Source organism: Neopsephotus bourkii, unplaced genomic scaffold, assembly GCF_033783945.1.
Source record: "Neopsephotus bourkii isolate Nb327-2 ecotype Australia unplaced genomic scaffold, CSIRO-AGI_Nbou_v1 NB_1707, whole genome shotgun sequence".
Classification (NCBI taxonomy): Eukaryota; Metazoa; Chordata; class Aves; order Psittaciformes; family Psittacidae; genus Neopsephotus; species Neopsephotus bourkii.
The window spans coordinates 7,088,903-7,115,268 of NW_026902181.1; the positions used below are offsets into that span (position 1 = coordinate 7,088,903).

Consider the following 26,366-nt stretch of genomic DNA (forward strand, 5'->3'; position numbering starts at 1 on the left):
TAGCTTGCTTTGTCCTGGAAATTAGAATAGAACCTGATGGATTTCCAAAGGTGACAAGGAAAGGAGCACAAAAAAAAACCACAACCCAAAATGCATGGGTAAATGTTGTGCTAAATTGAGAGGGGAACTGTTGCGTCTGGAAACAAAGATGCTTCTGGAATGTGCTATTGAAAATGCCTGCACCTAAACACTTGTTACAGCGGTCATGGCTAATGTGTCTTGCTGATGAGGGTTTTTTTGGATATTTTGCATAAATTTATGGCTGACCATGAAATGTCCATTCATTTGTGGTCTTAATTTGTATTTGGAGGTCTTAATTTGATAGAAATCTTGGCGAATAGTTTCAGGTGCTCTTCTGCCTATGTGTAAATCTGTCAGGATTTGCTCAACAGTGAAGGCACCCTAAGGAGCGAGTGACATGAAATTTCAGCTTTATTTATAATTTCTGGTACTTCGTTATGCAGATCTTGTTTAAATGTTCAACATTTTCAATGAAGCAAGTAAGCGATTTCAAACAGATTTGCTTTTCTAGCAAATTGTACCAAATGTATTTTTTCAAAATGCAGGCTAAAAAAAAAAAGACTGGTGAATAAAACTCCATCCAAAATAATGGCTCATCCAAGGAGGAGCAGAGGTAACTGTATCAGAGGAGAGTTCAGTGCCCTTACCAACAGCATAAAGAAGAGAAAGAGATGCGCATTCTTTCATACCAAGGTGCTGTTTCCATGGGTGAGGAGGAGAAGGAGGGTGTGGGGTTTGGGGTTTTCAGCTTTGCACTGCACGGGATTCTCCTCATTTTGAACTGTTAGCCAGGCAATTTAGTTACTAGGGCTTTAAAATACACAGGGATGTGTCCCACGTGTATTTCCCTGTGTCATTTTTATTTTGCCTATTTACAATTGGTAAATTATTTTGTTGAGTTTCTGTTCTAGAAATAAAAAGCCCATAATAGTTTTTAAAGAAAAAAAAAAAAAAAGTACTCTTTCACTACTTTTTTTCTGAAGCAGCATTTTAAAAGCTGTTAATAGGTTTCTGTTACAAAGAATCATAGAACAGTTGGGGTTGGAAAGGACTTTTAAGATCATCTAGTTCCAACCCCTGGATGCCTTATAGTAGACCATGTTGCCCAAGGCTCTGACAAACCTGGCCCTGAACACTGCCAGGGATGCAGCATTTACCACTTCTTTGGGCAACCTGTTCCAGTGCCTCACCATGCTCACAGTAAGGAACTTTCTTGTATCTAACCTGAACTTTCCCCCTTTAAGTCTTAACCCATTAACCCTTAGAGACCCTGATGAAGAGTCCTCTGGTATTCTTATAGCCCCCCCGCCTTAGATCCTTGAAGGCTCCTATGAAGTAAGTTACATAAAAAGATGTGTTTAGTGATCTGTGGAACACTTAACAGTGACATTTTGCCCTGCAAAGAGCCACTGGGGTTGGGCTTTGCTCACTGCGTTCTTGCTTTGCTTTTGCTGTCCCCTGTGGCAGAGAGTTTTGTGTGGAGGAAGTCTGGGAAACCTCCTACCCTAATTCTGTGATTCCTTTGGTGGGAAACTGACCTGGCAGCCCAGAGCTCACCTTGCTCATCTGGACTAATTTTAGCTTTTAGATGTTTGTTGTGCTGTCCCAGAAGAGGGATCATTTCGCCCAGTCTGCAGTGTGAAACGCACTTGTGACCATTTGAAAGGTGCAGTAGATGTTTCCCATTTGGAAGATCCACAGCCTAAACCTGAAAGCTCAGTCCTGCCAGCTACAGAGCCTCATGGTGATGTTTATATGGGAGCGGAAAGTGCTTTTCAAACACCAATGGAAATAGCTGATGATGAGACAGCTGCTTTTGCATCAAGACTCGTGGAATCATACGAGCTGTCTCAGAAATCTGGAACTACTTCAGAGACCACATGGCCCCAGCTGCTTGAATGCCCTTCAGCCATGGAGATCGAGCCTTCAAGTTCAGTGGGATTTCTGGAGAACTCTTAACAGAGGGACAGTTAACATCTGTGAACTAAGAGCAGTTCTTTCTGATGCAAGAATGGACTGGTGAAAAAATACCAATAAAACCCTTCATGTGGCCTGAAGTAGGTATGGTGTCATGGTGCAAGACCTGAGCCCAGGACATACGGCAATAATAATAATGCCCACGGTGCTTGGTCTCATCATGAATGTAGTGTGAGATTTCTGGAGTTATCCTGAGGTTGCTTTGTGCAGCAGTTGAAGGTGTGTACTAGAATTAAAGCTTCAAAATCATCGTTACAGACAGGGCTGGGTTCAGCTTTCTCTGTGAAATCCTGTGGTAGGTCAGTGCCTTGTCGATTTGAGATGACAAAACGCACCTTACTGGTCCCAATTATTGCTGTCTCAGGAGCTTAAAGGAAGCACTGGCTGGTGGGATTGGGAAGGCAAGGCTTTGGGGTAGATCCACCCCTCCTTCAGATGTCCTGTTTTTTTTTCCAGGGAAACAGGAGCACAGGTTCGGCTAGATACAGAAATAGGTTGTTTTTTGGTTTTTTCATTAAGGGTACTGTAGTGGATGATATGTTGTTGCATGCCTGGAGTAGCACTATTGCCTCCTCTCCCAGGTTGTTACTGAGGCATTTGAGAGGCTGTACCTTCGTAGAGTGCTATTGCTCTTTTTCTCCAGGAGATGAGCCAGAGAGTTTGCCATGCTAATCCTTTGTAGAGTTAGTAAGTTCAGTGCGTTTGCTGTGTTTCATTAGTTTGGAACAATAGACCTGATTTCAGTCATTTTCTAAACTGTTTTGGTCAGAGCTTATGTAGAGGGAGGTCTGAAATGGAAGAAGGAATTAAGAAATGTACCTCTTGGTCCCATGGTATTCCTTCTGTGGCTGCAAAGTCATCTGGCATTTGAGAGTGCCCTGAGAGGAGAGGTGTTTTTTATTTTTCTGCAGTAAGTTGTGCAAATAAGCATGTACACAGCATGTATACAGCACTGTCAATCCCAGGTGCTCCCAGCTGACATATGAACTATTATTTCCAGCAGCCTTTGTCGTAAGAGGTGGCCAGATCACTCATGTTACTACCTAGCTTTTTAAAGAATCAAACTCCAGGTAAAGATGCCAGGCTCCATTCCTGGAGCTACACTGTGCAAAGCAAAAAGGGACCAGGTTCAAACGCAGTTGCAGCCTGTCCTTGCACTCACCTGCCATGGAGACATCAGTCCTGCTCTGCTTGAGAGGAGAGCACGAGGTGCATTCCTGACAGTACAAGCAAGTTTTCAGGAATTCCATGACTGGGACAATACAAAGCTAAGCCAAATGTTAAGGCTATTGCAACAAAGCAAATCCATAAGGGAAGGTCATGCCAACTCAGCCAAGACATTCCTTGCAGATGATGACGTAATGCTCTTAATACTGTCAGCGTGTACTGTAACACTAGTGACCAGCTGCACTGTTTGAGTCTGAAATTAGATCCAGAGCAGCAGATGATACAGACTGTAGCATTCATTGAAATGAGTCATGAGAATAGTTAGGGAGAAGCTGCTGCCTGAGCATTCACACACCATTCCAGGCACACACCCCACCTGATACTTCAGTTGTTTGAACTGGTGTCCCTGCGCAGTGGGTGGCACAAGTGAGCTACGGGTGCCCCTTTTGCCTCCTCACTCACTTTCAGGGGCACATTCCCCTCCTTTGGACTCAACCCAAGGTTTCCTGCAGCAGTCTCAGTCATTTGATTCCAGGTTTTAAGCTGCCTGTGCTGCTTGACCCTACCCAGGCTGGTGCTGCAGTGGGTTCATTGTGCAAGGCTTGGCCTGGTCTTACAGTCACAATTTCATCCACAATCATCATCAGTCACAGACCGACAGCTCTGTTGAGCCCCAGTTGCTGGGGCTATGTTGCCAGCAGCTGTGGCCAATAAAGCATCTGGGCAGGCTTCTGTGGAAGTAATGAATCCAAGCCATGTGTTAGGATTAAGGATGATGATCATATGTGATCACTCAACTCGGCTGGCACTAACACAGCTCCTTAGCTCCCACCTCAGGGGTGGGGAGGGTGTTGGAAGAGGCTTTTGGCTGCTCTGTTTTGAAAGAGGCTGGAGAGGAAATAACTATCAGATGGTCCTGTCCTGGATAGAGAAGGTAAGGAGATGTCAGGGAGGAAAAGTGTGTGTGACAGGGCCTATCTCAGCTAGGGGCAGAAGTGGAGTGTAAGGAGTTTGTGACCTGTTCTCACTGTCACCTCCCTGAGGGCTTGATGTTGGTGCCTTTTCAAAGCACAACCTGCTGCTGTCTCCAGAGTGATGTGCTTGATTTACTGAGGCTTTTACACTCCTTTTAAGATTATCTAAACCAGTAGTGCCTTCTGCACTCTACGAGAAGATGCAAGAAAGCCAGATAGGGAGAAAATAATGGGATCAAAAGGAATTTCATTCAGATAGTTCCTGTTTCCCTGTTAAAAGAAGAACGGAATGGAGACATGGCCTTTAAAGGGTGAAATCAGATCTGCTTCTTTGTGAAAAGCGGACCTGATTCATAGTTCTCTGGTAAGTCTGAAAACATACAATTCTGGGTGTTTAAAAATTGCAAAGCTGTTGTTCCTTATCTCAGCAAGCAGTGGCAAGTAAGGGTGGTGGTATCTGAGTCCTCCAAATCATGAATGATGGGTTTTAAGTGTTTAAGAGGTGTTTAATAAAAGTGCTGTGTGTCTGACCACAACTGTCCACCCAACAGATGGGAGATCCTCTGCTGCAGAAAAGGGCAGGAGGAAGCCTCTGTGACTGTCCTGGCTGTCTCTGGTTCAGTAAGGTGTTTTTCCTTTGGCTGTTGACCATCTTCTGTCAGCCTGAAGGTTGCGTGGCTGAAACAGGGCTATGAAAAGTAAATCTCCCAAGAGCAGAGGGGGAGCACTGTTTCTGGCCACCAGGCATTGCAGACCCAGCTGAGGATGCATGTGCAGTCGGCTCTGGTGAGCACATTAGGAAGAGCAGTCCAGAGCCTCTAGCAGTGGCACGAAGCACTTTTCCTTTGGGACTTTCCTCTCTTTTTCCTTGTTTCACTCCCATCTTTTTCAACCAAGGGAGGGAGCCAGGCTGAGGGAGCTGAGCAGGGCACGTGTGAGAGGCTGGGGGAAGGGAAGGTGGGGCCGGGCTATAAAGCTGTGGGAGGGTGAAGGTGCTGGGAGCAGGATGGCATCCTCAGAAGAGAGGCAGCAGCGGCAGAAGCAGCGTGGGGCTGGGCAGCCCATAGAGGGTACAGGAGGAAGGGAGCGTCCTGTAACACAGCCTGGGGGTTGAAGGAGGAGGGGGGTATGGAGACTGAATGCTGGGGTGGGGGGCTGGGACAGCTCTCAGTGTGGCTTTGTGTTGGAGCTCCTCTGGTCTGGTTTGATGTCTTGAGTACAAATATTTCCTTGGGGGTTCAGAAGGCTTGTGGCTGGTTTTACAGAAGAAGAAAAAATCCACATCATGGAGTATGAGCTTTAAAAAAAGCATGTATTTTTCTCATGCTGCATGAAGGCCTGTGAACCAAGTCATTGTTCTGGCAGGAGACAGTGGCTTCTTGTTTGTTTTAGACAGAAGCTGCCTTTGATTGAGAACTTAACCGATCAACCCTTCTAGCATAAAGGGAGTTACCGTATCTGGGCAACTTATCTATGAGTTTTCCCCTAATGTGCTCTCCTACCTTCTACCTGTTTTAGTAGACACTCAGGCAGTGAAGAATTCTGTTAAAAGCCCAGACTACATAGAAGGACTGGCACGTAGATACATGGTAACTTTCTTCTAGTTGCTGCTTCTCTCTCTCTGTATTAAAATATAATTCAGAAAGTGTTAGTTGCTTTGTCTTTAGCCTGCAGCCAGCTGTGCTGGAAAAGAGGGCATGAAGAGCAGGTGTGAATGCATTAATTCAAGTGGTGTCACCTGCAAAGAGACAGAAAGGGAGGGAGGAAGCTCTTCCACTTCTGTGCTGCCACCTGGGGAATTCGGGGACTGTCCTTTGGTGAGGTTTCTGTAAGGGTGTAGTGTTAGTTATTATCTGTAGTTACATTTCTGAGATGTAGGGCCACCAAAAGCAAAGAAACTACCAAAACCTCACTGCAACTCAAAACGCATTTTGTAAAATTACTTACAAACTTGGAGTAACCACTCCTAGCAAATACAAGGCATGTTCTGGCTAGCTTCCTTTCTTATTTTTTGGGGGGGATGGAGATGAGCTTCTGTTTTTCCCTTGTGTTGCACTCACACAACCCAACCAGCAGCACAAATGTGGGAAACTTTGAAGGACTATGTGGTTTCTGATAGGAAAGCTTTGGAGAAAGTGTCTGCAGTTTGTACTAGGACTTCAGCTTCAATCTGAAGCTGCAGTAACTTCTGCTTGAGTAGCATTTCTTTCTCTTCCTCCTTTGCAGCGGAAGTGCATAGTAGAATCAAGTACAGAGTCCGAGTCTGAATCCAGTGTAAAGGTAAGAACTGACTCCCTAAAGCATTTTGATGGTGATGAGGTTCCCTTATGAGTATCCAAATCTTCCTTCAGTCTCAGCAGGGACAGTCTGAAGGATAGTTGGCGGGATTGTTGGGTTTGTGATGGTGAACTGGGCCAAAAAAAAACCCTCAAACCCCAACCACCCCAAACCGAACACTGTTCTGCCCACCAGGTTCTTCCTTACAACTGTTACTAATTGTATCAAAATTGATTCTGGGGGGATGAGGCAGGAAAGTGCTGGTGTTTTCAATAGACAACTGTAGCATGAACACTTCTCTGCTCAAAAGTGCTTAAAGCAAAGGTGGGATGTTTCTGATGGTTCACTTTGGTGGGATTTCCACAGCTCTGGGTGGAGAACCTCTGCCTTCTGACTGTCCATTTGGGGTGAGACTGAGAGAGCAGCTCTGTTGCTGTTGGAGTTCCTTATGACTACTGGCAGCTTCCTGAACATTGTTGTGTTAAATCAGTGTGTTTAATGGGGATGAAAAAAGACCTGATTCTGCAGTGGAGAACTGAGTAGTTAATTTCTGGGTACAAGTCTTCAGAATCGATGATCGCTATTAGTCCATGTGAATGAATTGCTGTGCTCTGTGGCTTAGAGAAGCTGTCTGCCAGGAACCAGCCCCTGTTTTACTTTCTAGAAAGTACAGAGGAAAGCTGGATTTGTCCATGGCTGGCTCCTGGGAGAAGCAAAGCTGGAAGTCCAGACTGGCTGGACTCTGATAGCTGGGCTGGGTGGAAGAAGGGCTTGCACAGGTGCCACCCTGGACAAAACCTGGTTGCTCTCACCAAGGGGGCCGAGGCAGGTGCCAGGGCAGGGCTGGGGGATTTCTGGGCTCATTAAAAAAGCAGAAACTGCTTTTCTTCATCACTGGCTTTGTGGGGATGTCTCTGTGTCCTTGAACCAGCACAAAAATGCACTATTTCAGAATGATGCGGTCTTCAGCATAAATTCATGAAGAAGGCTCTTTGGCCAAGTCTAGACAAGGCCATGTTTAAACACATGGGAAAAGAAACCTGAAACCTCAGTTATTACAGCAGGGACACTGAGATTGATCAAAAGGATTGAGTTTGCCTGTGCTAGTTACAGAAGTCTCCAAATAACAGCAAATTGGTAACCCAACTAATAAGGAAGAATTTCAGGTCATGTCAATAGAAAAGACCAAAAAGGAACCTAAGTGGGAGGGAAGCTCTATAAGGTCTATCTTTCTACTATTAGTTAAGTGCTGGTTTGGTTTACTTTTCTAGAGGCAAAATATACAATTACTCATTGTTCTTTTTATAGCAGTGTTTTAAGTACAGTAAGATTTACCATAGCTCTCCTCAGCCCCTCTCTTCTAGGCTAACTTTACCAGGCCTTTAGGTGTTAGACTGAGATACACTCTTTCCTACCTTTCAGCAAGGGGACAACCCGGCTTCCTCTTCTCTGGTATTTTTACCTACTCTGGTTTTACTTGGATTAATAATTCGTAGGAAGGTGCTTTATAAACTTACGTTTACTTCTCTTAAATAGGTTGTGCCTAGCACACTTGCTGGAAGACTCAAGAAAGCAAGAGACTCCAGGCGACTACAGGTAGGTTTGGCTGTAATGCAGCAGCCTTGTTCTCAGTGTAGCATCGAAAAAATAAAATAGAGGTGGGAATGCGTGGATAAACAGAAAAACTTCCATAGCAAGTCTGTGACTTATGTTGAAAGTGGTTTTAAAGACCACTGATGTTGCCTCTTGTTATTTTTTATGGACTAATAATCACCCACCGTATTTAGAGATTTATTTTAGTTTTTAGATCCTTATGACGGTGATTCAGAAGATGAATCCATCCCTTCTGACTGCAGCTTGAATACTTTAAATAATCTAGAAGTTGCACGATGGGCAAAATGTGCCCCAAAGGCAGCTGCTTTGGAGGATGCTGATACTTTGGGAGAGTCTTTTCCTCAACCTCAGGACTGGCTCTGCCCAGAAACAAAAGTGATCGAAATTCAGGCAGTAAATGACTGTAAAGCACCTCTGGGACTTCCCTGGCAAGAGAAGGATTTCCCAAGAAGCCTGTTGCAACCATCGAAATTGCCTAGAGCCACAGAAACGTTTACCTCCATGAGGCTGACACTTGAAAATTCCTTATTGATGGGTATTAACCCTTCAGCCTCTGCAGATGTCCCTGCAAGTTCAGACAACAGTGCTCCACAGCCCATACTAGGAGCTGACTGTGATGGCACAGTGGTCAAACAGCCCCTACTTAAAAGGAAACAAAGGGTTCCCATTCCAGAGGGTGCTAGTGAAAAACTAGGAAGAAAGAAATTTTGTGTCTCTTAACAAATCATTGGACAAGCTGTTCTGAATAATGCACCTGGTAGAGATTTCTTTTGCAGATGTTACTGACCTGCACAAGCTTTAAACAAAGAAGTGCAAGCCTCACTGTGTTCTGTAAGCTACTATTCATGAAAGCACAATGATACCAACCTTGAAATACAGTGGTACCAGCTACCTGGTAAAGCATTAATTCTGTATGACTGTTTTTAACATGTAGTTTCTTTCTTAAGATGGAAAGCCACCCAAAATACTACTGACCTTCTAGCCTTGCACCCTTCCACCACCAGCAGCATATTTACTTTATTAAAACAACTTTGCTTTCATTCGTATCACCTATGTGGCGATCTGGAGATGTTTTTTTTAATCAGCTTGGGGGAAAAAGTGGGTAGAACAGTAAAATTAAGAGGCCTTTGTTTTAAGCCATAAGCTGCTGTGGCTGCTCTCTGACTTGTGCCAGTGGCAGAGAATGCTGCAGTGAACACTACGAAGCTAACTAACTGCAAAAAAGCCTCCTTGCAGGTGTAGATGTGGGTGTACTGCAACAAGGCCACAGGTCTTGCTGGAATTAAGATTTGTGGAAAGCTTAAAAAATACAGTATTGTATTGGCCAAAGTACTGTGTCAGGGAGGTCATACCCTGTCCACTGAATGGTCTTCAGCCACCTTGTCTGAGGCTAACTAAAACTGAATTACTGCCCTTCAAACTTCAGCCAAGAACCCTAACCTCACTTAGTGAGGCTTACACTTAAACCGGTTGTTTAACAGAGCATAATGAAATATATAATTCACTAGGAAAAAATAATACAGGGCAGAAGTAAGTGAAGCCCCAGAGGACAGTACATTCTCAGACACTCAAAATTTGCTTATTCAGTATGAGATCTAACTGTGGATTAGCCAGTGAACTGAGAAGGCACCTCAGTTCAGGCCTCATGCACAAGTTAACATTCAGATAGTTGAATAGTTGGGGAAGCTCTAGCTTCTACTTCACGCTTAGTTAAGACTCTGGTGATCTCATCACCAATACTTGCTAACAGATGGAACTGGTTTAACTGAAGATTTTTTTTTATAGTAGCTGTAAGCTGGTCCCACATCCCAGGTGCTGAGGTATGCATAAAAAGTAGCTACTGAAAGGTGCACTCAGCTGAGCAGCTAAGAGCCAGATCTTGTACATATATAAGCTAATACTTTCCCTTGCGATCGGTATCCAGAGCACACTGCTAGCAGGAGATTTTACTTCCTTAGTGTATAATGTCTGAATGTATGAAGTTCTGGTGATGGAAAGGGCAGCAACTCCAGGAAGCTGAAACAGAACAAGAGCATTATGTATGGTTAAAACTCATCTTGGACAATGGATGTTGGATGTAGTTCCCATCTGTTCCTCACAACTGGGATATGAGAGCTACAAGCAGCAAAGATTACATGATGCACTGGTCTAGGATTCATTCCTTACAAGGTAATAAAACCAGCCAGGACAGTTCAACCTACACAGATTAACTGTATGAACAGTATGGCAAGAATAGAGAGCAAGAATTTTCTATTTCAGTAACTAGTAAGCATCAGCTGAAACAAGTACGTGAAGTATGTGTAAAACCAGTTTTTCCTCCAAGCACAACTGTGCTGTAGAGCCACTCACCACAGAAAAATTAGTTGATGGGTGTTCAGGAAGTCATTGCTTTCACGGAAGAAATCACTGGAAGGACGGAGCTCCTGAGATTTCAGTTTTGAGGTTGAAAAGCTACACACCTGTATTCTTTGAACACTTGATATTAGCCACTGCTACAGTGGCTGATAAAGGTAAACTCAATTGTTCTGACAGGCTTGGCAGAAGTGTTTACCCAGTTAATTTAGGATCAGAAAAAGCAAGCAAATAGCCAAACCACTACACACTGGTGCAAGCCATTAGCAGAACTCTCAGCTCCCCTAATTTGGTAACAGTTGGTCGTGTGTGTGTCTGAAATGGCATTGTAACTCCTTGTTCAAGCATTTAATACTACCCTCCTGGGTTTAATGAGACATGAAACTGGAAACATGTTTTGTCACAAAAGCAGCTTAAGCAAGAGGAAGCCCTGTGTTCAACAGGACAAGAGAGTCTGGCTTGGGATACTCTGGCTTCTAAGTGCATCTCAGCAGCTGTGTAAATGCAGGTTATTTGAAGCAACAGACAGTTCTTTGCAAACAGTTCATGCAATGGCACCAAATGTGATGTCAGGCTTTGTGTCTTACTTCACTGAAGACTTACATTCCAAGGTTCTCATTCCTTGTTTATCTGAACCAGCTGCTGAGTTGTGTGAAGGTTAACGATAGGCTTGAATACTAACTTCTCAGTTCTTATTCTCTGAAAAGATCACAGGTATAGTTTTTCCAGACCACTGAAATAAATTCCTGTAAGAATTATATTTCCAGAAATAGAGTCAAGAGTCTTGCTACAAATTTTATTTACTATATGATGACCCATCAAATACCACATCTACCCATTACCTTCCAAAAATCTCAGCCGATTTTCCTTAGAAGAAATCTAGCCTATTGGCTTTCCAGTGCACTGCTCCCTTTCTTTTTCCTCAACGCAAATCCATCTGACAACATAACCAGGTCACAAAAGTACAAGTGACTACTACACAGAAGACTGACAACTACTACAGCATTAACTAGTCAAAACACGTATTTTCACTCAGTGCAGAGAACTGCAACACCACGTTCATAGAAGCTACGGGGGTCTTCCTTGGTAGCTATTTCGAAGTCAACCGTGAAAATCAGATCAGCACGAGTGAAGTTCAGATAAACTGGCAAAGTCACCTGGGGAAAAAATTGAAAGTAGAAGAAGAGTTATGTAAGGCAGCTGAAGAGTGTTAAGAAGTTTCTGTACTACAACATGGTATGTACGAGATGGGATTTTAGTCTCAGATAACGCAGTACTCAAAAGATGAGAAAAAAGCCCAGGCCTCATAAATCTACCTGAAGCACAGGAACCTTTAGAGGTGTAAATTCAACTTTTGGCCTGAATAGCATTAATAATTTTGGATGCCAGTCCTCCTCCTTTCCTTATCTAACTACACAGGAAAGACCTAGTCAAGACTAGGTCTGTTTGCTGCTAGCCTGGGATTCAGGTACCAACTGTCTCTGAGAATGTTAATAAAAACCACAGAATGTGGTCCACAACAGAAGTATTCATAAAGCTTCAGGAAAAAGTATTGCTAGGTATATGTAATTATGAGAATTGTTTTAAAAATTGTTTTTACCAATACTTACAACATTTGCTTTTTTATCAGCATTTGTTTGCTTGATCCAGCGAAGCTGTGTAATGGGCAGTACAGTTGAAATAGCATTCGAAAGGGACAGCTTGTTGTTACTGCATGTAGCTCCCTGAAGCTTCAGGCCTGGCAATTGAAATACACTTCTAAGAGCTTTCATACATTTAAACAAAGACTGTATCATTTAATGACAAAGTCCACTAAATGAGAGGTATTTCATACTGCAAAATAAAAGAGGTTGTAGCAGATGTTCTATCCAATACCACTTAAATACATACTATACTGCCCCAAGTCCTAAAGTTTATTAGCATTATAAGTACTTCCCTGTTAAGTAAACTATTTTAAAAAGCTGTTGCAATATGATCCTTGTCATCTAATATAACACATTTAATACCAGAAACTTCTGAAAATATTTTACATGAAGGACCCCTTTCTGGTTGAGTTTACCTGTAACTCCAAAACTGCATGCATCCAGCACTGCATTCTGTGTAGTTGTAACATTGACTTCAAGACAGAGCTCTTCAAGAGACCAACTGTTTGCTTGTGCAACGTACTGTCTTGTAGCAGTAATATATGCCTCTGGCACGAACAGGCCACCAAGGCATACATGGATGTTCTATTTGGGGCGAGAGGAGGAATATAAAAAAAAAGGCTATCAGCTGCAGTATTAATTAATGATTATCACAAACATTACAATTTTCCTGCTGCTACTGGAACACACTGTTAAGTTCTAAGCTGGTTTTTGTTCTTAAGGCTATGTTTTTTGTCATTCTAAAATACTAGGTTTTCCTCTGTATGAACAATTTAGCCTGCTAAGCCTCACCACTCTGAGGCAAGGAGATACTCAATAGTATTCTAGATGAAGGGAGAGTCAGGCCTGATGCGAGAAAGAAATTTGTTACAGTGAGGGCGGTGAAACAGGCAGAGGTTGCCCAGAAATGTGGCAGATGCACCATCCCTGGAGTCATTCGAGGTTAGGCTGGATGTAGTTCTGGGCAACCTGATATAGTTGAAGATGCCCCTGCTTATTGTAGGGGGGTTTGATTAGATGACCTTTGAAGGTCCCTTCCAACCCAAACCATTCTATGATTCTATCACTTACAAAGTACATTTCAGAGAACACTGAAGTTATTTTTTCCTGAAGAACTATTCAGAAGCCTTGATTTGAAGACTCCATGAAGTAGCTATACAGCTCCACAAATGACCTCTAGAAGAACTCAGCACTACATACCTTTAGTTCTTTTGCTCCACCAGAAGCAGCTGCCTGGGAAATATTCTGCAGCTGTTTAATGCGCTCACTGAAGTCAGACACCCACTGAATAACTGTCATACCAGCTGGCACTGTGTAATGAGACCAGCTCCGAGGCAAGATGCCTATGAAAAATGTGATTTGAATTAAGTTTTGTTGACATACAAGTGGGAATTGCGCACTATTCTGACACTTCATTTTTTCTTCCAATAGCCATTTAAGACTTGGACCCAGGATACAAGCCTCTATCTTAAAAGGCTCCTCAGTGAGAGATTCTTCTCCTCATTTTCAAAGGTTACAAAGCAAAAGGTCTCCAGGTGTACTATTTGTTCAAAAAGCCAATCAGTTACAGAAACCAACAGCAACTTCAGTTACACACAGCTATATACTCCAGTAACTGACTGAAGCGGTCAAGTATCTGTGTTTCAGGAAATGCTTTTGTTCTAAGCAGACACAAGATGACCATGTATTGCTAGAAACAAGATGTCTGAAAATTCCATGCTTACGTACAATCCTGAAACAGAAGTTTAGAGAATCTGAATATTTTCTAGGAGCAATATTACTGACTTTGTGGTATAAATAATTTTGTTCACTCACAATTCAGAGACTGAAAATTCAGTAAGATTTCAACTTAGAAATTTAGCTGCTGATATAAACTGTACAAAAAAGGCAGAAATTAGCTACCTCAACTTGAAATCCCAAACCAACTGGAGTTTTATTGCCTGACTCAAAAGTACTGTTTGTGTCAAATGGTGAAGTCAATGCCAACCTTCCTGCAATTTTTTTTAAGCTGCTGACCATAACAGCCCCTAACGTACAGAGCGCAGAAGGGAAAGAGCACTGGGAGGTGCTAATTTGAATTACCATACCTTTCACCAGTTCATTTATAAGTGTACGCAAATAGTTGGTTTGTTTCTTTTTTCCTTCACACACTTGAACCACATCTGCGAGGTCCTGACGAACATCTTGAAGCAGCTTAGCTCCCATTTTCACCTCTCTCTCAAAGAATCGGAACAGAGGATCCTGATGGTCAAAACACTGAAAGTAAGCTGCAGATCTAAGTTCTTGCTGAATAACTGCTACAAAAAGCAACCCCAAAATCCTGAATGGGCTGAGCAGTGACACTGACTACAAGCATTAAACATGAAGATTCAGTCTTCTGTTCAGAAAGTAACTGCGGACACTGTTTACAACCAAAATCTCCTCTCCCTTGGAGAAGTAGGGAAATAGAAGTCTTAGCTGAACAATCAATGCAGACTGCCTGCTGGAGCTCCTTCCAATCAACTCTGAATTTATTTTAGTCAGCAACAAAAGGTTCTCACCTACTATGCCAGAGTAAGTCTTTAGAAGCAGTTAAGCAATCATGATCGCATTCATTTGTGGAGCTTATTCCCGAGTCAGAGCTTAGGATACTACTGTCTAGATCTCAAGAGTTGCCACCAGCCCTTGCAACTTCTGTTCCGAGTTAAGAGAAGCTGCTGCCCTCTCTCCCCTCACTAAACTATAGCAGTATTTAATGTGCACTGGCTGTAGAGGCAGTATTAAAACTAGAAGTCAGCATGCTAAAAGTAGAACAGGAAGCACTTGTTTCTTGCTACCTGATCACAGGGAAGCTTTGAAAGTGATAGCCTTGACAGTTTGCCATTGTATTTCGTCAAATAATACCCACAAGACATAAACCAACTTTTAAGAGCATTTCTAGAAATCCAGAGGGGCTCTACACAGCTATGGGCAGTCAGAATCAGCATCAATACAGGTTCCATCTCTCCCCAGCAGTTTCATCAGTATTTGTGAATCACAATGCACTCATTCCAGTGCACACGAACTTGCACACTTCCTATGCCCACATTAAATAAAACCTGGTTCTTACTTTAATGTTTTCCACAGTCCGCTTCAGATGGTTTAGAGTTTGTGGGATAAGGTGAAGCCAGTTAGAGGCTGTGGTATGTAGTGTTCTCATCCAGGCTGGGCGACCATCTGATGTAGAATCAGTTCTTGCCTTCTTTTCAGTTTCTGCATAAGCCAGATCATCCTCATCCTCTAGCATCTGCATTTTCAGCATTTTACTGATCATATCTATGCCTAATACAGAAGATATGCTGTTAGTCAGAGCATTGGCATCAAGATGAAAACATCCTGCTACATGCAAGAACTAGGACGTCTATTTTTCCCTAGTCTAGGCCTGAAATTCAGAGCTACTTAGCAGTAGGTAGCTCCAGAGCCAACAATAAAGCTTTCCAGGATCAGGATGGGAAATTAAACCAAATATGTTGGAGGAGGACGGGAAAGTTATCAACTGTTCAGTCAGATTTCTGCTTTTTAGTTAATGGTGGCCTAGTAATGTATGCAAGACATTGTTATAGTTCTGGTTTTACCTTGTGTAGTTAGAAGAACTTTCTCTGCATTATTTGGCAGGCCCAGCCATGATGGGGTTTGTGTATCTGGCAGCATCTCAACCCACTGGACAAATTCTTCACGTCTGTAAGTAAGAGTTTTAATACTCATTAGAAGGTTTCCTCTATTAATATTTTATTAAAGGTAGTTCTTTACCCAAGACAAATATTTCCACACCTAAATCCCAGCACAAGCATACAGGTTAGGGGCTTTTTAATAAATAAAAAAAGATTTGTACATACAGATCAGGATAAGAACGATACCTGATTCCATCTGGCATCTGGATATCTTTGTGTCCATCAACTTTACAAGCCAGTTTAAATTCACTATCAAAACTTAAAGTAGTGAACAGACGTTCCAAGAAAGTGTTCAACAAACGCTGATCAAATTCATTATCAATACGACCTCCATAGATAGACTGTGCCATCAGTGTCTTTAATGCAGACCAGGGGATTTTATCAGGTGAAATGTTTTGGCGACCCTGTAAGTAATATGCAACGTAATTAGCAGAAACAAACCTTTTAACATTTACTCTGATTGAGGAATCAAATTCAAGAACTAAGTTAAATTGCCATCAGATTATTTGTGTCTACTCAGTCAACTTAGTAAATGTTTCCAGAACAGACTGTTTTACTGAAAATCTTCAGTAATCTAATGATCTATACTTAAGTACACTATACTTGCCTTTGCTGTGTCATCCAGCCATGTATCTACTGTGTCACAGGCAGATCTCAGATCAGATTCTCCAAATTCATACTTCTTGGACCAACCCAACGGAGCATAGCGCAAGCGCTCTTGGATAATGGCATGGAACCAGGCAAGGAGGAAATATAAACGAGCACGCTCATTGGGAGACTAGGAAGTGGAGAGAAAAAGAAGTATAAATAAACTGTTGCTCAAGCGATCTGATAAAAATCAAAGCCTGCTAAGAGAAAACATCAGATTTAGTGCCGCCAGACTGCTACCAAACATATTCTATCAACAGAAAAAGCAACTACTACTTTACTTCTGTGAGAAAAAAACCCCAACATACTATGTGCATCTTAAAGAGCTGAGGTTTTATCATCTAAAGGTAAGATTTTAATGAAGACATTCTCCCATTTTCTTTCATCTATGCATACTGCAGCCTTACCTTGCACATTCTAGAAACTGGAATGCTACTGAAAGTCCTCAGCATGTTTGCCTTTACACCAGGGGGAGGCTCAAACACAAAGATTCGACCAGCACGTAGCAAATTCACTGGCACCTAGAAAAGATCAATAAACAGCTCCTTCAGCCTGTACTAAATTAAATCTAACAGCACAGTTTGCATTATCTTCCAAACCTCTTTGTGAGCACACACACTAACAACCTGCCTTTCTTTTGGAGGGTAGGGGAAACAGCAAAAGGAATCATAGAATGGTTTCGAAGGTACCTTAGAGATCATCTAGTTCTAGGAAGGTACCTTAGAGATCACCTACTGCCAGTGCCCCTGCCATGTGCAGGACATCTCCACTAGAGCAGGTTGCGCAAAGCCCCAACCAACCTAGCCTTGAACCCTGCCAGGGATGGGGCAAGCCACAGCTTCTCTGGTTAACCTGATCCAGTGCCTCACCACCCTCACAGTGGGAATTCCTTCTTAATATTTAATCTAAATCTACCCTTTTTCAGTTTAAAGTGATTCCCCCTTGTCCTGCCACTACATGCCTGTGTAAAAAGTCCCTTTCCAGCTTTCTTGTAGGCTCCTTTAGGTACTGGAAGGCTGCTCTAAGGTCTCCCTGGAGCCTTCCCCAGGCTGAATAAGCCCAGTTCTTTCAGCCTGTCTCCATAGGAGACATGCTCCAGCCCTTTGGTCATCTTTGTGGCCCTTCTCTGGATTCCCTCTACAGCAGGTCCATGTTCCTTTTGTTTGGGGCCCCAGAACTGAACACAGTACTACAGATGGGGTCTTACAAGACTGGAATACAGGGGAGAATCACATCCCGTGACCTGCTGACTTCAAATCTGTGTTACCTTTGGATTTATCTCCATGGTAAGGAAGAGTCTGAAACAAGCATGGGGCTGTAGGGAATGCAGCTTCTTTTCCAGTTGCATGAGCCAGCCAGGAGCCAGGTGAACGTTCTTCAGCATTACCCACCTGTGAAGTTTTGAAACATAACAAGTGCTTTTTAATGTACAGCTTATGGATCCTGGCTATAATCATAATAAAGAGTCATAGAATACGGCCTCAATGTTACATATTTTTCTTCCTCTTTCAAACCTGTCTTTTACACAGAATCAGTTACTGTGTACTGTAAATGGGCTAACTTCCCTGTTTCCAGATACAACCTACTTCTCTTGAAAATATTTATACCAAATAGAAATTGTGAAGAGCTGAGCTTCAGTTAGTACAAATTTCAGTTCAGAATATGGTCCCCATTTTTTTTGACTCAATTTTAACTATTTAGCCAATAGATTAGTTCCTCCTTCCCTGTTTACCTTTCTACTAGACAATATGCTAGCAAAAAGGAGACAGAACTTACCTTCCAGATTTCACTGCTGTGTTTATTGCTTTATCTGCTTGGTTAAACCCTTCAGCAGAGCCTGAAAGACAGACAGGTTGCTAAAGCTCTTACTAGTAACGATTTCATTTATGCTTAGATGATGAAATAAGGTGTGTTCTTACCAATAGCAATAGAAGTGATCTGTGTATTCTGCTCAGCTGCAAGATCTTCCACATGGCCACTGGCATCATAACCAGGCACTGAGCACATCAGCACAGGGGTATTAGGTTTCACCTGGTTTAAAAGGATATGAATCAGTCACTACATGAATACGAGAATGCAGTAAGCTCAGTCTTTTTTGCCTCTGGAAAGCTAAAGACTATGCTACTTTAAGTTTTACATTAACAAACAGGAAAAAAAATTATTATAATTCCATGGCGACAAAGATAAGTGAGTGTCTTGGTGGGCAGCTTTACTCACAATGGAAAACTCATGCAAGATGGCACTAAGGTAAAATTACCCAGGATTTTAGCCTTTAAAAAAAAAAGTGGGTTACCTCTGTATCTACGATATGTGTCAGATCTAAAGGCTGCTCCATAATGGACATGAAAGACTCTCCAAGATTTGTTGAAACAAATGTATGTGCCATTGCCAACAAACGATCTGGACGGAAGGCCTGGATGAGAAGCAAGCGATGAATGGCCTGTCCAATAGGAGCTGAAAAAAGGAGAGAGGATTAGAGGGACAGGTAAGAAAACCATCCTCAACACTTCCCTCCATTCTCCATTCCATTTTTTCCATCTTATTATGAAGAAAATTAATTATCCCTTTGAAGGCTCTGCTGCAACATTTTAATGGAATGCTTATATTCTATCTTCACTCTGATGTTAAAAGAAACTTAGTATCTTCAGTTGGCTTGTCTTCTGCAATATTTTAATTACCTGCTCAATTGCTCGTGTTGTAACCCTTTAAAAGCCTACCCTGACAAGATGCTTTTGGATTCTACTGAAATGCTACCAGTTTCCAAAATCTACAGTCCAGAAGTACTGCAACTGAGTGATTTTAACTTCCAGGTCTCTCCTCATTCAACAATTTGCTGTTCTGCTAGATTTTGAAGTATTACATACTTGTCTAGTATGGACAGATAACCTAGGGTTAATATTAAGCATTAACTCTAGGTTAAGCTGAAGTTAACAGTCAAGCAGCTTTACAGTAGCTAGTAAACACAAGCTTAGAATCCTTAATTTAGAAATCCAACTATGGGAATGAGCCCTGAATGATCACAGATGGCACACACTTCCTAACGTTACCTTTCAGACAGGGGAGAAACTGTAGATCAATAGTTACACTTAAGCTCTAAGTAGACTAGCCCTGTCCTGTCCTCAGAAAATGTGTGTTGGAGCTTTTTAGAGTATTGAGCTGCCTCCAGATTTGCAATGACTAAGGTTAATCCAAACTACTATGTATTCTAATGAGACTGCAGAAGTACATTTCATGCACACCAGAAGACCTGAAACCAAAACCACCAGACATGAAGTTCTTTGAAAATCCCAACTTTAGGATCTTCCCAGGCATTAAGGTCCAAATTAAAATTCTACTCCCGAACTGCTCTGAAATCACAATAATTCTACTTACATCAGTACAGTACATTGGTGTCGACAACAGTGTAACTTAACTTACTTGCAGGCTTTTCTTCACTCCAAAGATATGGTACAGTCTGCTCTGGTGAACTGCTATCCAGCCAGATACAGAATTGCTATATTGAAAGAAAATGAAAAGAAAATGAAACAGAGTTTCATGGCATCAAAAAATCTTCTGCAAGGTGCAGGTTCTGTTCATGGTGCAATACAGATGTTCAATCTCAGCCTTAAAATCTAGAATTTAATGTACTGCAGAAGTGTTCAGCTACATACCAACTTCCACTAGGAAACAAAGACTGCTAGGGTAGGGTTGAACTACGTACAGTCCAAGCTTCCCTAGCCTTGGATTTGCAAGTATTTAAAAAAACCTAGTAAGTAGTTAAGTGTTTAAGCAATGAAATGTACAAGTTCATAAGATTTTTCCCATTTGATGCTAGTACCTTATCATCTATCTTCAGAACAAAAAGTTCAATTAACTACCAGCTTCAGTCTGTGACTAAGTCTTGAGAAATAAGGCTAACACTGTTAAACAGAAGCACTATTATATTAATGAAATTAAGTCATACATTTAACTTAGCTCCCAGTATTGTTCAATGCTCAACACAGTCTGGTCTTTTCCAAGACTTCCAGATACAGAATCACATAAAAGTTACGGCTGGAAAGGAACTTAAGGTCGTCTAGTTCCAATCCCCCTGCCATGGGCAGGGACACCTCCCACTAAACCATGTCACCCAAGGCTCTGTCCAATCTGACCTTGAACACTGCCAGGGATGGAGCTTTCACAACTTCCCTGGGCAACCCATTCCATTGCCTCACCACCCTAACAGTAAAGGATTTCTTCCTTATATCCAATCAAAACTTCCCCTGTTTAAGACTTAAGATGTTACCCCTTGTCCTATAACTACAGTCCCTAATGAAGAGTCCATCCCCAGCATCCTTGTAAGTCCACTTCAGATACTGGAAGGCTGCTTTGAGGTCTCCACACAGCCTTCCCTTCTCCAGGCTGAACAGCCCCAACTTTCTCAGCCTATCTTCATACGGGAGGTGCTCCAGTCCTCCCCTGATCATCCTTGTGGCCCTCCTCTGGACTTGTTCCAACAGTTCCATGTCCTTTTTATTTTGAGGACACCAGAACTGCACACAATACTCCAAGTAAGGTCTCGCACAAGCAGAGTAGAGGGGCAGGATCACCTCCGTCAACCTGCTGGTCACACTCCTTTTGATGCAGCCCAGGATACAGCTGGCTTTCTGGGCTGCAAGCACACACTGCTGGCTCATGTTCATTTTCTCATCAACCAACACACCCCCAAGTCCTTCTCCACAGGGCTGCTCTGAATCTCTTCTCTGCCCAACCTGTAGCTGTGACTGGGATTGCTCCAACCCAGGTGTAGGACCTTGCACTTGCCATGGTTAAACTTCACGAGGTTGGCATCAGCCCACCACACAAGCGTGTTGAGGGCCCTCTGGATGGCATTCCTTCCCTCCAGTGTATCAACTGAACCACACAGCTTGGAGTCATCGGCAAACTTGATGAGGGCGCACTCAATCCCACTGTCCATGTCACCAACAAAGATGTTAAACAAGACCCGTCCCAACACTGATCCCTGAGGGACACCACTCGTTACTGGTCTCCAGCTGGACACTGAGCCATTGACCACAACTCTTTGCATGCGGCCATCCAGCCAGTTCTTTATCCACCGAGTGGTCCATCCATCAGATTGATGTCTCTCCAATTTAGAGACAAGGATGTTGTGTAGGACAGCGCTTTGCACAAGCCCAGGTAGATGACGTCAACTGCTCTACCCTTGTCCATCAGTTCTGTAGCCCCATCATAGAAGGCCACCAAACTGGTCAGGCAGGATTTCCTCTTAGTGAAACCATGCTGGCTGTCACAAAGCACCTTGTTGATTTTCATGTGCCTTAGCATGCCTTCCAGGAGAATCTGCTCCAAGATTTTGCCAGGCACAGAGGTGAGACTGACTGGTCTGTAATTCCCCCGGTCATCCATTTTCCCCTTCTTGAAAATGGGGGTTATATTTCCCTTTTTCCAGTTGTCGGGAAGTTCACCTGACTGCCATGATTTTTCAAATATGATGGACAGTGGCTTAGCAATTTCATTCGCCAGCTCCTTCAGGACCTGCAGATGGATTTCATCAGGTCCCATGGCCTTGTGCACATTCAGGTTCTTAGGATGGTCTTGAACCAGGCCTAAGGTCTTCATTCTCACAGTCCCTGCGTCTGCCTTCCAAGACTTGGGTGGTGTGGTCAGAGCCTTTGCCAGTGAAGACTGAGGCAGAAAAGTCAGTAAGATCCTCAGCCTTCTCCGAATCCAGGGTAGCCAGTTCTCCTGATAGCTTCCAGAGAGGGCCCATGTTGTCCCTAGTCTGTCTTTTACTTGCAATACACCTATAGAATTCCTTCCTGTTGTCTTTAACATCCCTAGCCAAGTTTAATTCTAACTGAGCCTTAGCTTTCCTAACCTGGTCCCTAGCTTCCTGGGCAACATTCCTGTTTTCTTCCCAGGCTGCCTGTCCTTGCTTCCACATTTTATAAGCCTCTTTTTTCCTTCGAATTTTCCTCAGCAGCTCTTTATCCATTCAAGGAGGTCTCCTGGCCCTCCTGCTGCACTTCCTTCTAGTTGGGATGCAACACTCCTGAGCTTGTAGCAGGTGATCCTTGTATATCAGCCAACAGTCTTGGGCCCCCCTGCCCTCTAGGGCTATATCCCATGGAACCTTACTAAGCAGGTTCCTGAAGAAGCCAAAGTTTGCTTGCTTGAAGTCCAGGGCACTGAGCTTGCTGCACGCTCTTCTCACTGTCCTGAGGACCTCGAACTCGACCATCTCATGATCGCTGCATCCAAGGCTGCCCTGGAGCGTCACATTTCCAGTGAGCCCTTCTCTGTTGGTGAGCACGAGGTCAAGCATGGCACCTCTCCTTGTTGGCTCCTCTGTTACTTGCAGAAGGAAGTTGTCTTCCACACAATCGAGGAACCTCCTGGACTGCTTGCTGCCAGGCCATACCGTACCCCCAACAGATACCAGGGTGATTGAAGTCCCCCACAAGAACAAGGGCCTGTGAGCGTGAGTCTTTTCCTGTCTGTCTGTAGAGTGTTTAATCCACAGAGTCCTCTTGACCAGGTGGTCTGTAACAGATCCCCACAGTAATGTCTCCCATTGCTGTCCTCCCTTTAACCCTGACCCACAAACTCTCTATTGACTGATAACCTGTCCCCAGACAGAGTTCCATACTCTCCAGCCTATCCCTAACACAAATAGCAACTCCTCCTTCCCACATGCTGGGCCTGTCTTTTCTAAAGAGCCTGCAGCCTTCCATTCCAACACTCCAGTCATAGGAGCCATCCCACCATGTTTCTGTGATGCCTATTATATCATACCCCTGTAGACACACACACATCTCTAATTCCTCTTGTTTGCTCCCCATGCTATGGGCGTTTGTATAGAGGCATCTCAGCCGAGCTCCAAATGAAGCCAGGTCATTGACTGGAGCGGCTGGAATATCTCTACATTGCTCCAAGCATTTATTATAGGTGCTGGCAACTGACTGGGTGTGTTGGGATGGAATGATGCCCCCTCCCCCAACATATCTAGTTTAAAGCTTTCTTGAGTAGCCTGGCAAGCCTACCAAAACCACTCCTCCCGTCAACCAGCTCCACCAGCCCTCAGTAGACCTGGCCTCCTAAATTCAGTCCCATGTTCTAGATACCCAAACCCCTGACTATGGCACCACCATTCTAACTATTTTTTAACCTGGCCAATCCTCCCAGCCTTTTTAAGGTCCTCCCCTGTACCCTGGAGAATTGACAAAAAGACAGTCTGAGCTCCAGAGCCCCTAACCACCTCTCCCAGGGCTTTATAGTCCTTCCTTACGTTCTCCGGGCTGCTGCTACCTATATCACTAGCACCCACATGGATCACTAGTGGGTAATAGTGGGACTTACTAGACCAGGCAGCGTCTCTGCAACATCCCTGATCCGTGCCCCTGGTAGGCAACACATCTCCCTTGAGACTGGGTCAGGGCGACAGATAGGTGCCTCTGTTCCTTTCAAAGCAGAGTCCCCTACCACTATGACCCGCAAATATGTGTAGCTTGAGCGTTTCATATATAAATGGTTTCAATGTTTCCCTGAGCAAGACTGCAATTTGACCATCATATTTATTAAGTTCTGGACTCGTTTTGCTTCAACGTATTTCAAGCAAAATGTTGTTGTTGTTTCTTTTTTTTTTAATAAAAAAAAAAACACACATAAAACTCAAATTATGCTTTGTCTATTACACTTTCTTTAGACATGTCCAATCAATTCAATGATCTCCCTTAATTCTGCATTGCCCCCAACCCCCCCGCCCTGGGTCTACAGATCTCTATGAAGCTATATGTTCTTTTACATCTGAAGGCTGAGGGATCTGAGGGAAATTAGAGGTATCAATGTCTAATTCAAAAGTAGAATTCAACTTTTAATATAAAAACTAGGCAGCCAAACAGATACTATTTCAGGTAAGGACATACTTTGTAACATACAGTTTCACAGTCAGGACACAGATGCATTCTTATAACATGTCATGACAAGGAGCAAAGTGCCCAGAAGCAGAGCACTATCCAAATTCAGTTCAAATAGTCATGTCCAAGAGCCCACCATAATGATACTATGTACGGCTAGGGCTGCTCTCATCTACTGCATCATTATCACATTAGTGATACAGTAAAAGAGACGCAGAATCACACTTTCTGTTATCATAGGAACGAAAGCTAACCTCAAAGTTAGGTGAATGGTGAAGCTGCATCCAAGGCCAAGTGATGAATAATACTGGTATTTACAAGTCAAATTTCATAGCTGGATTACAAATGAAGTAGGGGCATTCATTTCCACAACAACTACAACTAGTTAATCTGTAAAGCTTCCCTTCTCATACTAGGATTACTTACTTGTAAGCATGAAGCTCTTAAAGCAGACACTGAAAATGCTTAAGCAGACAGTTTAGTGCAGAAACCAACCATAGCTGACACTCACCTCATCAGCTTGAACTTTTGAAACAAGGTCCTTAAATGCCGGAAGGCAGCTCAACCTCATCATTGCTTCTGTTTGCTCTACAGTCAAACCATTGATTTTTGGGAGAGATGCAGAGTTTAGTACAATCTCCTTCCCTCTCAAGAAGTGCTGGAATTCTGCATCATATGTAGGCTCCCTAATGGTAAGGAAAAAGAAGAGTTGAGCTAGGTGCATTCAAGACAACTCTCACTTTTCTAACCAAAGTGAAGAGAGAAAACAAACGTTTACCCAATAGTGCCTTTCAGTTTAATGCGAGCCAACAACATAGCAAACGTTATATGATCTTGATGCAGCATACCACGTGCCACTCTATTGAAAGCCACCTACCAACAAAACAGTGAAGACAGCAATGTAAGAGGCCTTGAACTCTGACCCCTCAAAAATACAGAATTACATTTAGTAATTAAAAAACTGAACCTGAAAGAGATCCTTTGTGATGATCGAAAGACGCTGAGTATTCTCTGTAATTCCCTTCAGATTTGGGTTCTCATACAAGACATTGTGATAGATGTCCAAGAAAAACTGGAGAGAGTATTGGTACAGGAAATGTATCTGAAAGACAAAAGAGTTTGTTTTTTCTCCCTAGAATCCTGCTGTTTGACAATGGTTTGTGCCTACCAAACTGTAATATGTCAGCTAGGGCTGGAATTAGGCTGTACCTATTTAGCTTTTAACTGTGAACACATGAAGCTTCTGATAGGAAGAACAACTCACCCTACCTGTTTCAGTGACTCCATAGTAAAGTAGATGCTACTGCATGCTGTAGAAAGAGGCAAGTACTGCTGAGAAACAGTCTCCACTTCTTGCATGACAATATCTGTCTCTTCTACTTTTCTGGTGACCTCTGCTGCTTCCTTCTTCAGGTTCTCAAGAGTAGTAATGATGGTGTCATCATCCAGGATACGTCCCTTCACTTCATTAAGCGCCTGTAGTAGGGATTTTTCTAACTGACGCAAGCGCAGCTGAAATTCACCTTAATTAGAAGAAAAATCAGATTACATATGTAGAGATGTATTAGTTCCTAAGAATTACATGAATTCTGCGTACTTTGTCATTGGACATCCTAAAAAAGCAAGAGTATCAGCTATATATTTCACTGTGTTTTTCTACAGCTACATAAAATCACTGTACTGTTTTGGAACAGGAGAAAGTCACTTTAATTTTGGCAAGCATACCTTGAAGCTTGAGGAGGTCAGAGCGTTTTTCATCAACATCTGGTCTTTCAGCTTTCAGGACTTCATTCAGACACTGGCTCTGTAAGCTGCTGCGAGTAACTGTGAAGTTCACAAACGTAACACGAGAGCAGAGGTCTGGTGGGAATTCAACCTGTCACAGGAAACACGAAAAACTCTCTCAGTTCTCTGACATACCATTTCTATAAGCAGGATAGCCTTTGTTTACTTACTGTTGGATCTCTGGTGGAGAGGAAGATAACGAAGGATGGTGACAGATCAATATCTTGGTCTCCAAGAGTAATCAGAACTCTGCCTCCAGTTCTCCGGACTTCACGATTCAGAACAGGATTCAGAACTGGATCATAGCTTTCCACATCCTAGAAG

At 43.0% G+C, this 26,366-nt stretch overlaps 2 protein-coding genes across 2 annotated transcripts in view; one reads left to right on the forward strand and one right to left on the reverse strand.

The window, feature by feature from the left end:
• MOK (MOK protein kinase) overlaps window positions 1-26,366 on the forward strand; it is a 158,379-nt gene that overhangs the window by 102,099 nt on the left and 29,914 nt on the right.
• Window positions 11,165-26,366, reverse strand: part of DYNC1H1 (dynein cytoplasmic 1 heavy chain 1) — a 48,518-nt gene continuing 33,316 nt past the window's right edge. The window contains exons 58-78 of the mRNA XM_061376258.1: window positions 26,213-26,359; window positions 25,983-26,133; window positions 25,527-25,780; window positions 25,225-25,359; window positions 25,036-25,130; window positions 24,769-24,943; window positions 19,780-19,855; window positions 18,656-18,816; window positions 18,282-18,393; window positions 18,139-18,199; window positions 17,630-17,753; window positions 16,770-16,883; window positions 16,322-16,492; window positions 15,901-16,118; window positions 15,619-15,722; window positions 15,114-15,325; window positions 14,113-14,266; window positions 13,226-13,368; window positions 12,442-12,610; window positions 11,993-12,120; window positions 11,165-11,539 (exon numbers count right to left, since the gene is read on the reverse strand). Coding sequence (XP_061232242.1) covers window positions 11,411-11,539; window positions 11,993-12,120; window positions 12,442-12,610; window positions 13,226-13,368; window positions 14,113-14,266; window positions 15,114-15,325; window positions 15,619-15,722; window positions 15,901-16,118; window positions 16,322-16,492; window positions 16,770-16,883; window positions 17,630-17,753; window positions 18,139-18,199; window positions 18,282-18,393; window positions 18,656-18,816; window positions 19,780-19,855; window positions 24,769-24,943; window positions 25,036-25,130; window positions 25,225-25,359; window positions 25,527-25,780; window positions 25,983-26,133; window positions 26,213-26,359 — 3,033 coding nt within the window. The 3' untranslated portion in view covers window positions 11,165-11,410. The remainder of the gene's footprint in view (window positions 11,540-11,992; window positions 12,121-12,441; window positions 12,611-13,225; window positions 13,369-14,112; window positions 14,267-15,113; window positions 15,326-15,618; window positions 15,723-15,900; window positions 16,119-16,321; window positions 16,493-16,769; window positions 16,884-17,629; window positions 17,754-18,138; window positions 18,200-18,281; window positions 18,394-18,655; window positions 18,817-19,779; window positions 19,856-24,768; window positions 24,944-25,035; window positions 25,131-25,224; window positions 25,360-25,526; window positions 25,781-25,982; window positions 26,134-26,212; window positions 26,360-26,366) is intronic.